This window comes from Drosophila grimshawi, unplaced genomic scaffold, assembly GCF_018153295.1.
Source record: "Drosophila grimshawi isolate 15287-2541.00 unplaced genomic scaffold, ASM1815329v1 contig_1006, whole genome shotgun sequence".
Taxonomy (NCBI): Eukaryota; Metazoa; Arthropoda; class Insecta; order Diptera; family Drosophilidae; genus Drosophila; species Drosophila grimshawi.
The window spans coordinates 201058-216960 of NW_025062489.1; the positions used below are offsets into that span (position 1 = coordinate 201058).

Consider the following 15903-nt stretch of genomic DNA (forward strand, 5'->3'; position numbering starts at 1 on the left):
TGCAATAAAGAAGAGAGTCATGGAATTTATTGTGCATTTTGCTTATGCACTGTTCAAACTTACCCTCAATGCGTTCGCCAGCTAGCAAAATGTTTTGAGGCTTTAGATCCAAATGGGCAATAGAACGATCGTGCAAGAATTTAAGAGCCTTGAGCACTTCCCGCATGCAATGGCGAGCCTGCGCCTCGCTGAGGCACTCCTCGTTGTCCAGTATCGTTTGCAGCTCACCGCCAGTGGCCCTAGCAAACAAGAAACAGAAAATTAAGCTGGACTCTTTCAATTTGATTTCCAAAAATGACAAAGCACTATCTATAAGGCGATATCATATACTTATTCAATTTCAATAGTATTGTTTTTCCAAAAATGTAATGAACATCATAACAGTGCATTTAATTTGTTGGTGGACGGAATGTGATCTAAGCCGCGAAAATGAATTTTTGAATAGTTAATCTTTAAAAATACGTTTAAGACCGATCAGATAGAAAGAAGAAGAAACCACTGTTTAAAATGTATTCACCTTGCTTATAGGGGTTAAGCTGCGTATTATTGTCAATCAGTTTTTGAGAAATTTGGAGACGAATAGATGAGGAACCCCGACTACTAAATTTTATAGAATCCATTGCCAAACTCTGGACTACCTAGATTCTAGATCATCTGATGTAATATAATGTATGATTATGATGTAACCCACTTATCATACTTATGATAGAAGATATACAATCTATACTTACAGCTCCAGCAGCAGCGCCGTATCGGAGCGTGACTCGTGCACAGCATTAAGATTGACAATGTTGTCCTCGCCCTCGCATAGCATTAGGACGGCAATCTCGTGTTTGATCTCCTTGTCGCTGCTTTGTGCGCGTCGGCGTCGCTTCAGGAATTTGGCAGCGAAATGCAAACCGGTATTCTTGTGTATTGCCCGGCGAACAGCCGCAAATTTGCCTCTGCAATAGAAAAGAATGAGAAAAAAATCAATCACATGTAAAATGACAACGGATTAATTTTGGCTGGCAAACTGGACCAGCTGCAATTGGCAAAATTGGCAACTGGGCGGCCCACATGCGTCTTTAGTTTCATTCATAAAGATTGCCCAATTGTCGGCCAGCGACATCAACAGCTACGAGACACATCCAACGTGACTCAACGACGTATCGAAGAATGGAATGGTAAGACATAATAAGACTCTCGCGTCTGGCGATGCAACGGGACGGGTTTTAAAGACGGGGCATCGTAGGGCGAAGCGGGACTGTTTCGGACGTCAAAGTCGCTTCGTCGAAACGCCTTTGACAAAGTACGTGCCATAACGAAGCAATTGCGCTTCCGGCAACCACAAACAACAGCAACAACAACATTGGCAAGCACAACAAAAGCGACAAATCTAGCATACCAAATAAGTTAGTAAGTAGTTGGCCAGATGTAGACACCAGCTGCACCTCAGGAGCTGCGACAGGCAGCGCCACAAGCTGAAGACGCATTACGCTAGCATCCAGACGACATCTCTTCTAACTAGATTAAGTAACGAAAAGGAGCCTAGTGCTCAAACACAACAACATTTGCATACCCTGTCATCCAAAAAATGTACAGATAAATAAACAAATTATACTTTTCGAAAATTGCAAATTATTATTATTATTTGATAAAATACTATTAGAGTTCTTTCAGCGCGAGACAGTAGGTTCTTGTATTGTTCTTGTATTTTTCCAATTATCAATTACTTTCAGCTGTAATTCTATTGAAACCCAAATTTAGCAGCAGAAACTAGTCTCAGGAGGATCATATTTTCAATATAGAAAATCACTTGCAAATAAATCAAAGTCATATTGGTTTTCATAAACAGAATTTCAAACGCTATACAAAAGCAAAGCGAATGTGTGCTATGTCTAGCTATTTTTATGGTATGCCATAATGAACGATATATGCAAGAGTCAGGCTGTCGTCGCCTTCATACGGACTGGTTTCTAATTGTTGCGTGCCTCTCCGCCACCCCCATTGATGACATCCAACGGCCGATGCGACGCCTTGCAGTTAGTTAAAATTTGCAGTGTGCAAGCAGTAGCTTTTGCAGCAACATTTACAAATTGTCAAATGTGTCGCGTCGCTTGAGGAAAACTTGCGGCTGTCTGGCTTATGGCCATTAAACTTAAATATTTCGTACTTGTCCCGCAATGAAGACGCAGACCATACATACCATACAAAACAGGCTATCTAGCAGATTGCAGGCTACATCATTCGGCATTTGTTCAGAACTATTCAATTAGCACCAGCAACATTTGCGTCTGACCTTGGCAGCATGTTGCCAAGCCCTGTCAGCATTTCGTACAGGTTGCAGGTGCACTCACAGTTCTGTTGCTGATGTTGCTGGTTTTTAATTTAATTATAACATTTTTTGGAGTATTGCAACTAAGGCAAGGTCTTCAGTGTTGTTCTTCGTTTGTTTTGTTGTTGCTGTTGCTGATCGGTCCACAACGTTTATTGTTATTACTCGCTGCTGCGTAAGGCAGTTGGCACGACTTTTGTTTCTGTTGATGACGCAGCTAAGGCAGTTAACTGGATATGTAGCCAGAGGATGCGATGGTGAGGGTGTGGGCGTGCATCAATTCTGAGCAGCAGTAGCTGGTTAGTGAACTTTTAAAGGTCAGCCCAAAAGCCTTGTCACAGGGCGAGCTTTCTGGCTAACGGGCTTACTCTAAATGCATAGATCTCTCAGTGTGTGTGTCTGAGTTCATGGTTGGTCACCGTTCGTTGCTGTTGTTGTGCTCTTTCGCCGGCCACTCCTACGCGTGCTGCCCTTTTTTAATGGTTCATTAAATCGATACAGCGAGACAATCTTTGCACTGTGGGGATTCAAAAAAAAAAAAACAAAAATACTAACGAAAAAATTCATACTTAATAAAGCTTCTAAAAATTGCATGTATAAATTTATATATATGTGTTTCAAATGTTTTTCCTCAAATAGCAGATTGAAAAAAAAATTATTATATATATATATATATGTATATATATATATATATATATATATATATCCTGTCCTATATACTTTATCAGAATATGTTTAAAGATTTAACGCATTTCATTCATATATATATATAACTGTTTCCACTGTGCTCGTGTCGCTTTGGTCGAGTGTGAATTTCACTATCGAGTGGATTTTAAAATGGTCAGCTTTGGCAGCGACTGCGATAGATCCAAACGAGATTCAGATTCGCAAACCATCAGCCATCTATATGTCTTATTGTACATACATACAAGGCATTGTTTGGTTCAATCTTAGTGACGCACAAATGTCAATTCGCCAAACTGAATCAACCAAATAAGGTGGCGTTTAAAAATGCGCACGAAACGCGCAGCTCTTGCACGTGTCTGTGTCGTTTTGGGGAAATTAATATGTGGAGGTGTATGGGGTAAGGGACTCTAACAGAGCCTCAGCGCAGGGGGTTGGGGGTATTGGGAAATGAAAAGATTTGCGCAAGATACTTCAGTATTTACATTCGCATTTGCCGCTAGGCATCGAATGGAGCAGCAAAGTTATTGCTCAATTTTCGTTGTTTGTTTGTATGTCCAGTCGAATCATTGCTACATTCAGCAGAGGGAAAGGGAGGGGGTTGAGGGGGGCAAGCAGTTATTTGACAGATTTTTTTTAAATAGCAACGACTTCTTCTTGTGGTTTTTTAAAGCAGATCAAAGAATTTGAACGACAGACCCGAAGTAATGGAAATTAAATTGTACGGTTTCAGGCGACAATGCGATAAAGAGAGATATTAAGAGAGATAGAAAAAGAGAAGGAGATTAAAAGAGACAGAGGTAGAGAGATATGATATGCGATAATCAATCAATTATAAATTAATGTTAATTTAATTAATGAATTACAAAAACTTATAAATTCAGACTGAAGGATCCAGAGGCATGATAATTACTAGCGTTAATATATTGAATAAACGCTTAATGCGTAAGTTGTTAAATTAAAAAAAGGACAATAAGTAAACGTATTTGATAAGTTACGTTTGGTATTTTGTTACGGCTAACAGAAATAAACAAACTATATCTATATCTCTTGTATATCTCATCTCGATTCGATATTCACTCGTTTCGTCTTTTTTGCTCAATTTTCAAGTGTTGCACTGGTTGCATCTTCATTTTCATTTCCATTTTAATAACCGACTTTTGTTTACTTTCTCAATTGAATAAACACTCTTCTCCTGCCTCCACCTGCTGTGGCCCCTCACCGAGCGCCATCAGCTTTGATGTCTGTGCGTTTAGTCAGTCTGTGGATGTTTTAAGGCCATTTTATTTTTAATTCCGTAGTGTTCTTTGAACCACTAATTGAGACCAAATCGGATTTGGCTCGCTTACGCATTGTTGTGCGGGTCAGTATTGGGTTTTTTCCTTAGCCACAAACAATCTCAACACTATTTTCATGTTTAGCAAGTGCAAATTTCCCGCATAAATATTTAATTGCATTATGCAAAGATTTGATTGCTGAACAATGCTGATGCCGCCCACCCAACAATCAGAACAGCAACCGCAACATCAACACTACGCAAATGTGTATGGCAACTGAGAAAACAAAAAATACCAAATTGCGTTTGTTAACAAGGTGCAAATTGCTAGGCGGGTGTTGCACTAGCAACAGTTGCTGCTGCCAATTAAGTTGCCGAAAGGTTAGCAAGTTGCAGCTCTAGTTGCCCAAAAGCGGTAGCACACACATATGACATCTCACATATGATAGACAAGGTTGACGCGAAGTGAAGGTGAGACAGACACAGAGAGTGAAAGAGAGGCAGCGAGAGAGAGAGAGAGAGAGAGAGAGAGAGAGAGAGAGAGAGAGAGAGAGAGAGAGAGAGAGAGAGAGAGAGAGAGAGACGGACCATTGGTTTGGCTTACGATTGTTATTCATGTGGGTGAAAAATGCATTTGCTATTTGCAAAGTGCACTCATGGATGTGCACACACACACTTACAAACACAAAGACACGTACATAGATACCCTAATCTCAGCACCTTCCCTATATCTATCTCACCTTTTTAGCGCACAAAATAACATTTTGCAAGCTAGGCACCACTCTAACAACAGCAAGCGGCAAGCAGCTGAAGAATCTTTTTGCCTTTGACAGACGATGACAAGGATGTGGATGACGGCAAAGTACGGCTTAAGTGCTTGGCTGCTTATTGTTGTTGCTGCTGTTCGTGCAACCGAGCGCATTGAACCAAAGAGTGTCAGCAAGTTGCACCAAGACCGTTGTGTGGCGTCCGTGTGTACAGTACACATGTGGGGTGTAGTGCCGAGTAAAATCAACTGTCGGCTGTCAGGCAGGCAAATTGTTGCCCTAAGGTGACTAACTAGACATGGACATCTGATGCATGGCTGTTCTCACCAATGTGACAATTAAATTGGCCAGACCGCGACGCTTTGCAAGAAGGGACAAAAGAACTACTGACACCAGCAATGGCATTAACAATAGCAATATTACGCTTAGTGGCAGTGCAGTCAATGCCTCCGCTTATACAAAGTTTTATGTACAACAAAAAACAATATAGCAGCAAGAATTTGAGCTGACCTAATTTCTAGAATTTTCAATAGGATCTGAATAGAATAAAGCAACTTAATAAGAAATTAGACTTTTCACATCTCTTCTCAAACGACTATTTTGCCTATATGTAAATCTTCATTTAAGAATCGAATCTGTCACTTTTATAATAAGAATATTTTATCATTATAATGTATTGCATATAACAATAGTATCATAGTGTCTTCATATATAATTGTCGACCACATTTATGTTATGGATTCTAATATATTTATTATGTGATTGCTGTTGTGAATGTTAAGTCAAAGTCCGTCATAGAGCTGATGTGGCTGTATTTAAATACTATCCATATTCGTAGCCTTTTTCGAGATTGTCATTAAACAGTTTTCCCCATTTTACAAGTTGACATCATTTAACTTCCGTTAAATGTGCCAAAGTTTAATGCGTCTTAGCAAACACGCAAAAACAAAAAACTTTTGACGATTGCTACCTTTTTTGGTAAGTTAAAAAAACAAACGCAAAACAAAAAAAAAGTGACAAGCCCGCACACAAAACGCGCTCAAAGCGCATGGGCGTCGCGCTCGCTTTGTTTTTAATTTGTGAACAAATTTGGTCAGCGCTTAACGCAGCAGCAGCAGCATTCGCTTAATGTATTTAATTAATTTAATAATTTTGTGTTTTGTCTGCTTTAACGCTGTGCTCTGCTCGCTTAAAGGCAAACATGTCAAAATAATTACATATGCGCTGCTTGTGCCAAGGATTTTAGCTGTGTTTGCTTTGAATCAAATGAGGTTTACTTGCAAATGCTAAATGCAAAATCCCAAATAAGGCAATAGTAACAAGAGCTTTTGGTTGTCTCTTTTTCAATAAAAAGAGCATGTCAAGATATCAAGGCACTTTAAGGGGTTGTCGACGCTACCAACGAACCACATGTGTCAACGACATCCAAACTCAATCCACTGTGCACTGTGAATAGCACAGCGACATTCTACGGCATTGTTAACCACTTGTCTCCTTCAGATGATGACGCTGCATAAATTCTTTGCGCCTTTGGGTTTTCAACACTTGACATCATTTCCATTATGCGTACCCAGGAAGCTAGCTATACAGTGACTAAAAGCAGTATCCTCATAGCATTAGTTTCAAAAACAAATAAATAACTTATCTGTAGAGAATAAATGTATTTCACGCGTTATCAAAACAAGTAAAATGTGAATAAGACAAATAATTGGTATTTGATTTTTTAATGACGTTAAGAAGAAATCTCTGATCATCCCCATTCTATTCGTATATATGAACTCAACGTATTATATTATTTATTTAGCGCACATTCCTATTATTTATGTATATACAGCATGAGGGAAATTCAGGAGATGCAGCCAACCATTTCATTAGGGCAACTACCTTGTGAGCATATTTTTCTGTTGCACTGTTGAGAGCACATTGTATGCCCACAGCGTGTTGTCCTGCTGTTGAATCCCTATAGCTCTATTCCACTCCGCTCGCCTCCCACACAGATAAAGGAGAGGATGACACTTTGTTGAAATTGTGTCAGGCTCGTTAGTTAAGTCAAGTTTCCTCAACCCTTTCTCCTTGTGTGTCTGTCTGCTTTCCTTCCTTCCGACCTACCGGATAACTCAAGTGGTGCCTTATTACTTTTGGTGCATTTGTAACGCGGCTTTAATTATGAAAAATTACCAGGCAATTGGCATGCATCTGGCACGACTTAAAGCTACAGCTGCTGCTGCTGCGGTTGTTATCCTTGAACTGCCAGCTAATTGTTGTTATTGTTGTTGCAACTACTGCTGCTACTGAGATTGTCTGGCAAGTGATAAGACGCATTCCTCAAGCTTTATGGCGACTGGCAATGGCAGTAGATAGAGCACACATGCCCTACGCTCCCATGTTTCCATGCTCCATGCCCCTTGCACAATGCCAATGAGTACTACATGCCACATGTCCATAACTTGCCGCACATGCCACCATTCCAGACAAATGCCGCAAATCGAATTTATTGGCCATTGACAGCTGCTGGCTGTTACCATGACTGAGATTCGCTTCTTATATTTGGCCAAAACTTTTGGGGTCCGACTTTCAATGCAAGTCCATTAAAAGTACGAGGAGGAGTAGCATCGACATGATGAGCAGGTGAGTGAGTGAGTGTATGTGTGTGTGTGTGTGATCAGTACTTTGCGCTGAGTCATAGACGTAGGTAACGCAGTCGAAGCGCGCGGACAGAACACACAAATAATTTTGGGATACCAAACATTGGCGAGGAGGGTACGTTGGATAAGAAGCCTTCCCACAACAGTCACAGTTCTTGGCTGTGCCATTGGTGCTAACTCTTTAATCTGACACACAGACAAAGTGGCAACTCAGTACATTATAATGGTCATCATTTGGTGCCTGAGTTCCAAGAAGCAACAGTGCTTACTCGTTTTTGAGCCAATGATGTAAACGTTATCGGTTCGTGCGCGATTCGGCTGCCAACTTGAAAGGGTCGTTCAAGGCCGTCGCCGCTTCGTGTGTGGTTTTTTTCTAGCCTAGCTATTACCCAAACCCCTCTCTCAACCTTCTACCGTCCTCCCTTGCACACCCCAAAAACTCTGCTCAGCTTTTGTCATGTAATTCAACGCTTTGAACTTTACCGCTTCGTTAAGTTTCACGCATGCAGATTTCAAATGCTGCCTCTGTATATTTGTCTGAGTGTGCGTGTGTGTGTGTGTTTGTCTACGCGTCCCAATTCTGTCAATCAACTGCGTTTTTGTGGGTGCCAAGCGTTTTGTTTGGATAATGTAAACCACAAAAGGCCAAAGTCAAAGTATTATGAACAACAACATCAGCAATAATATAAGCAGCAACATTAACAAAACAATAACAACAACTTAAACAGCAAAGGGAAAGGCTCCTCCAATGTGCGAGTGCATCAAATTGCAGCTCAAGGCTGCTGCTATATAGCAAATCCGGCCTAAATGAGTTCAAATGGATTTTCAGCTGTTAAGCAAATACTTTTTGTAGTTTTTTCTTTTTTTTTAAGTTGGCCAAAATGTGAATCAATTAAGTGAAGCAGCTAAACAGAGAGGGAGGAAAATTTAACACACGATATAAAAAAGGAAAAAAGTCATCAAAATGCATTAAACAAACAATACTTATTTTTCTAAATCTTTATTGTAGCAAACCGGTTTGGTAGCAAAGCTAGATATATATTTATATATGTACATGATAATAAATATATGTAATATATGTAAATGTGAGTGCCACCCCCAATACAAATATCCAGTTCAGCTTCATTTTAAGCTGGAGTTGGAGAGTTGGTAACTAGCTACGGGACAGGTCAAGAGTACAGTACTTGCAGTTGTCACGGAGTTGGTTAGCCGCGCTGCTCTGCTCTGCTTCGCATTGTTGCAATTATGCTAATTTTTTGGTTAGAGGCCTGGGAAGCACAAGAAGGAAAATAAAGTGGAAAAAGTGGAAATTAAATGTTTTTTACACATGAATGCGAATATAGTTGTGCACCGATTGATGATGTGTGAGGGAGCGGCAACCGGGATGGTGGAGGACGACGTTGGGCGGCCATTGAAAGTATTTTTTTCTGCTTATTTTTATTCCACTTTTCTGCTTGCCCCGCCAGCGTTTGATGAAAACGAGTTTATTGTTGTTGTTTTGTGGCCGTCGTGGAAAATGTGGGAACTTCATGGAAACAACTTTTCGTTGTTAAGAGGCTTTAAAACTCTCTGCTCATTGCCTCGCGATCGGCCAAGATTTATTTTATCGCACAATGAAATACAATGCGCGATTTATAGAGTACGCCGAGTGACTGATAGGGGCATATGTAAGAGACGATAGTCAGAGACCTCCCTTCTCTCTTACCCTTCCTCACCGTCGACAAGGCTTACTTTGTTGTCGCTGCTCGTTAATTGCTTGCACATTGGCCCCGCGGAAAAGGTTCTCACGTCTCTAGACGACGACGACTGCTGTTTGAGGCACACAATCAGTTTGGTTGGTTGACTGGCTTGCTGGTTAGTTGCTTGGTTAGTTGAGCCATTAGCGCTTCTCTTTAGCCAGAATAGCCCGCCGCCAACTGGGTGGCTGCTTAAATAGCTATACTCGCAAGATCGTGGAGGCAAAGGCAACCGCCGATTGAATTGTATACGCTGCAATTTCAAGAGCCGAGAAGCAGCCAAGCGAAAGGGGTGTGTAGGGGGAGGGATATATTGCAATGCCTTCCAGGAAGACCAGCTGGTCACTAAGATCGTCGAGCTGTGCAGAAAAATCATCAATTGATGCCGACAAGAAGCCAAAACTGCAAGAGTCAATAATTTCTATCTGGATGAACATGCTTTAAATGCTTTAAGCATATTTATCAGGTGAACGCACGCTCCTCTCCCTCTTCCTCCGCCAACACTACTCCTAGTACTGTACTTGGTAGTATTGGTCGTCATAATAAACTCAATTAATGCCATACAAATTAATGAAATGGCAGTGCGAAATGAAAGAAAAGAAATGACACGATGCGACATACAAATAAATTGTGTGCATATTAGAGAAATAAAAGCGAAAAAAAATAATAATATTGAAAAGCCCACATAATAAAAAAAAGTGCTCAAGGCGCAAGAGTTCGACTAGGGAGATACCCTGTACAATGATTGAAGTTGAGGCTGAAAAATATGGTTACTTTAAAAAACATGTGGTTTTTAAATGTTCTGGATTTTATTCGTACATCAATATAGTGGTAAAGTCAATTTCCTTCAAATTCAGAAGCTATCCATCGATTTTAGGGAAATGAATAATGGAATATCTCTAGCGTATATAGATTCTGAGAACCGCGAGATATCCATTGCTGATCAGGAATTTTTATACTATATGCATTAACAGACAGATTGTTACAATTATTTGCACAAGTTTATAATACCCATTTCTTTCCAATTTTTAATAGGTCCAGGGTATAACAAAGTAATAATAAAATAATAAAAAGACGGCAGCAGACACGCAACCTCAAAGTCCAAGTGGAAGCCTGTCTAGCAACTGGCTGGCTCTGATCTCTATCTCCGGCTTTGGCTGAGTAACTGACTCACTGACTAACTGATGAGTGGCTGACTAACTGGCTGGCTGGCTGGTTGGCTTGGTCAAGTGAAAGAAAGAGTAAGACTGTCGGCCAGCAACTGCCTTTCTACTTATGGTCAGTATTTGCACAGTTTGGTGTTGCATGCTAGCCAAATGTCTAATAGAAACTATGGCCTGGCAATAATGTGAAATCATTTAACGATAAGAATGGTTAATTGTAATTATGCATTTTTATTATGTTGAGTTAATAACTACAGTTTTTATTGCGCAATTTTAACATTTATCGATCATTTATTGATAAGAGTCAATAACATGCTTGCGAGTTATCGATTTGTTTCCTTTTTATTATTGCAATTTTAGTAATTATGGATATGGAAATGTGTTATGATTCGAAGTGCTATATTTTTACATATGTCAATTGAACTCTCGAAAGTATTATCGTAATTTTAGCCAACCAAGCTATTATTTATTTATCTAACACATGTAATTTTATAGCGATATGTTTGTATCGCCCAATTGTGCACATGAATTCATCGCTGCAGCTACCGATCGTCCAAACGAATCTCAGGCTGCCACTTAAACTGGGACAATAACAACAACCTTCCCATATAGCCGTGGGGTCAATTGAGCGGTCGTAGAACTCATGGATTGAATTTTTGTTTTTACTATTGCCATATTAAATGCCACGCCCCATGAAATGAAATTAATTGTTCGTTAATTATGTACTTTTTATGTGGTTGCGTTATTAATATAATTTTTAACTGGCAATGAGGCGCCGAAGTGAGTACGGTCAACGCCACAAACGAATGCATTGACCAAAATCATGGCCAGCAGCAGCTGATCTGATCAGATGTTCATCATTAAGATGATAACGAAGATGACGGTGTCAGCTAGCCATGATTAAGGAGAGGTGCATAGCTGGTAAATGGGTTAAAGCAAAACATGTGAGGCTGGCCAAGCCAGCTGTTTTTACTTTACAACAATTGACAAGACGATGACTTGCGCCAAAAGTTTGCAACGTTTGCTTGCAACATTTCGCTAGCGTCGTCCTTATTTTGTGGCTTCTGAATGTCCATACGGTGTCGCTGTCTAAGTAAAAGTTAAGTTTTATTTTGGGTCTGTGGTAAATTTTTTTCCACTAAAACGACGAGATGCTTCATTTCGACTTCGAATGCGAATTCAAATTCGAACTAGAGTTCAATTCGGGTATGCGATTGGGGTTTGAGGTGAGTTTTGTTTGATTGGCTGTTCAATTTCCGTTTGGGGCTGCTGTTAAAAAAAGTCACCGCTGGTCGCTCGCTAATTAAAAGTAACTATAAAAGTACAAGTTTCGTTCGCAACTTTCAACAAAGACCTGCAACTTACAATTGCCGCCTGGCATTGGACTCATTACGCCTGGGCGGAAGGGCGACTCTTCGAGCTTTTGACTGCCACACACAAGCACATACAGATACATACACATAGGGGAGTAGATGAGACCCTCACTTGCATTAATGTGCGTCATGTAGTATCATGTTACGCTTCGCTCCACTCCACTCCGCTCGGAGCAAATCCAATCCGTGAGTGCAGCGCTGTGAAATCAATCAATGCAGCTCAAGCAAACAGTGGTTACAGGCAGGCGGAGGTCGGTGAGGGAGTGGGTGGGTCACTAGGCGTGACGCCGTTGCTGTTGCTGCGGCTGTTGTTGCATTTTTATGTAGCAGTAATAACAACAAAAAATGAGGCAAAATCATTCGTAAAGATTTTCTACATTTCCCTGCATTCTGGAAGAATGTGTTGGTGTTGTATGCCTCTGCGTATGTGCCTGTGTGTGTGTGCGTGTGTGTATGTATGTCTGCAGCACACGTTGCTATTTTCGTTCTGGACAAGAAGCTGAGGAAGAAGAATAACAACAACGAGAAGAGAACAGACTCTAGCCCCGCAAATGGGTCAACTACTGATAGCGTAGGTTTTGTGGAGTTCGAGTTATCCAAGTGCATTTTCTTAATAGTTCTCAACTCCATTCAACTGAACATTAACTACAGTTATTCAGAAAGCAGCTGCTGCCACTTCCTTTTCTCTCCCTCCGACTCTTCCTGTCTTTCACTCTCTTTTGCTCTGCGAAAAATATAAGTCAATTAAATGGCTCATTGCTATTATTATTAAGTGCACTTAATTGCATTGCGTTAATCACTATTGTTATTTGTTTATTTATTGCGCTTCTTCCACTTTAATTATGATTAGGTTAGGTTAGGTTAATTATGATTAAATTTTAACAGTTTTTGCTGCGTGGTAAAATCTCCAATAAAAGCTAATCGAATTTTAGTTTATAGATCTTATTAATAATAAAAGCTAATCGAATTATAATTTCTAACTCTTCTAACGATATATTCTCAATCATAATTATCGATAACAATGTTTCGATAAACACTGGCTTATTGCAACTAGCCTATTTGATAACAAAATGGCGTTGATCGTTTATAAATTTATTTTCTATTGTTTTAGTTCTTTATTAGATTGATGTTGACAGTAGTATGATTGTTTCCTGATCACCTTTGTTGAATCGGTAACTAAACTAGGTGGAAATTAAAGGTGATTTTTTTGTGTATACTTTTCTTCATATCAGCCTCCAACTAAGTATCAAACTAGGCAACAATGTGTGTTTCTTAAATGTAAGCTTGCAATGCAGAATACCATTCCGACCTCCAGATTTGACATCTGTACTTACTGAACAACTTCTTTGGATTAATGTTTAATATATGATATAAAATGATGGAATAAGTAAGAATTTATCTTAGGAATGCCGGAAATTGTATACCCTTGCCGCTATAAATTAAAACAACCGATCGTTTGTTCCTACGATATAGTAGTTCTTGGTTAAACAAATCTCTTAAATTTTTAAACCAAAGGACCAGTTGGCATAAAAACATGCGGATAGAAAGAATTGGCTACATCAGCTCCGGCTAGAGATGTTGATCAAGAATATATAAATATATATATATATATATATATATATTCGAAAGCATCTCCTTTTGTGCGTAATACTCCCGCAACAGTATATATATAAATATGTATAGTTTGTTTTTTAGATGTGTATTATCAATCGAAAGGGACTTTGCTTATGCAGGTTATTTAAGCAAATGGATCATTGATCAATAATTTTCAGTTACATATGTACAAAAATACGTATGTATGTGTGTATTTCATTGCAGCAATTGGAATTTGTTTTGTGTTAGTCTGCGCTTGTGTTGTTAATTCATTCATTGGTCCACACTCACACACACACCCAGCAACAAATTAACAGCAGTTTGTTGCCTTCCACCTCCCGACTCCTCATGTACCTCATGTGCCACATAGTTCCAGTTACTTCCCTTTCTCTTCTTCTCTATCACGAACTTCTCGTATTCCATGCTCTATGCCCATTCATGCGCACGATCTTTTCATTCATATGCACAATTTAAGCGACGCACTACACTCACACACACTTGTACACATACACAATTTATAGTAAAAATTAGTTTTCAAGCAACACAAATGAATGTTTATTTATTCTTGGCTCGCCTTTCTTCTCATTTCATTTCCGTAGCTCTTTTTTATACTTTGATACCGAAGGTCTAGCATATTGGCTTTGTGCAATGTCCGTCAGGCTGTCTGTCCGTCTGAAAAAACGTAAGCTGACTAAAATTTTGAGCATATATTGGTCTTTACCCGCATCAAAATGTAAAAATAGGTGTACTACGTCCCCTAGAAGGCTGGGAAATCGATAAAATCGATAACAGCAAGTCGATAAAGCCACATATGTCCACATAAGACCCCACAGCCCGCCCCTTAAAATTTTAAGTGGCTATATCATCTACAATTTGGCAGGTATATTACTGGTAGCCATATCTAAGAAATGATAACAAATGGCCACGCCTACGCCTGCGCCCATAATCACCAAAGTCGATATTTCGGAAATTGTAAATCGATTAATCCGCATATCTCCCACAATTTTGAACATAGACTGACCAAACTTGGAAGGTAACTTGCTGGTAACCTCCATCAAAGATCGATCAGATCACGCTTACACCCGTCACCCCCAGGAACTTCGGCCCCAGAAATCTTAAATGCGCATATCTTCCACAATTTGTAAGCTAGAGTCACCAAATTTTAAAAGGTATAATTATTAAGAACGCCCTCAAAAATTATTTTGCTCACGCCCAGTCCCGCCTCCAAAATTCTCAAAAGCGTATATCTCACGCTACAGTTACCAAACTTGAAAGGTTACTAGGAAATTCTTCCAACAATTTTTTTTTTCGGACACCCACTCCCGTCCCAAAAATTCACAATAGCCTATATCTGCAGCAATTTGAAAGGTAAACTTGGACGGTAATTCTTGGCGACACACACTCTGTTCTTTGCTACCTGTTATCAGCTGGTATTACTTATGGTATCAAAGTATTTCGCTGTCCGTTACGCCCGATTGCAACGTTCTTCCTTGTTCTTTTGTGTATTTAATTTTTTTTGCCACGTTTCTTCGATTGTCATTGCCATTTTTTCAATTAGAGTTTTTGCGTTTATTCCTGAACATCCGACTCCGCCTCGATTCTTCACGCCCCCCATCACTTTTCCTGTCCTCCACAAAACTGATACAACATTCTGTTTGTTTATTTTATCGCCACTGAGCCCAGAAACAACAGCTTGTAAGGCACACTTTTAATGTGATTGTTGGATTTCATCACGTATTAAAATTCCCATATTCGTTTATTATTTAACAAATTTGGTTGCCTGTTTTTTGTTATTGCTGTTGGGTGTTATTGGTGGGATGGGCGCTACCCCTTTGTAGCCCTAATTAGATATTTTTCGCGCCTAGACTTTTGGTAGCAGCAATTGTTGACTGTGGCGAAAGTGTATTTTGCAAGGGAGCTAAACTGGCTGACTGGTTGGTTGGCTGGCTGGTTGGTTGGTTGGTTGCTTCGTAAGGGAAGACAAAACGCAATACAAAATAGACAATGGAATGTTGTGGCCCAAAATGGAATTGGCCAACAGCAGCAGTAGCAGAAGTAGCATAAGCAACAACAATTGGCAACACTTTTGCTTTAGTCGCTGTGCTCTCTTGCTTGCCTGCAATTGTGTTTTGCGGCTGTGCGACGCGTTGCGATTTTACGTCAACGCGCAACTTTCGCAGCAGTGTCCGCATTTTTTTCTATTCATTATTATCATCATCAGGTTGCTTGCTTTATGTTGTTGTTGGTGGTGGTGGCATCTATCCGCTTGTGGCTAGCCCAGAGTTTGCCACCGTTGCAGGGCCCCTTTAAAAGCCTCGAATACAAAAAGTATCTTCAGCCAGCAACTGG

The 15903-nt window shown here is 39.9% G+C and overlaps 1 protein-coding gene across 3 annotated transcripts in view; it reads right to left on the reverse strand.

The window, feature by feature from the left end:
- LOC6565001 (death-associated protein kinase related) overlaps positions 1-15903 on the reverse strand; it is a 64410-nt gene that overhangs the window by 2794 nt on the left and 45713 nt on the right. For all 3 annotated transcript variants that reach the window (XM_001990881.2, XM_032738096.1, XM_032738097.2), the window contains 2 exons: positions 732-944; positions 64-239 (listed from right to left, as the gene is read on the reverse strand). In XM_001990881.2, the coding sequence (XP_001990917.1) occupies positions 64-239; positions 732-944 (389 nt within the window). The remainder of the gene's footprint in view (positions 1-63; positions 240-731; positions 945-15903) is intronic.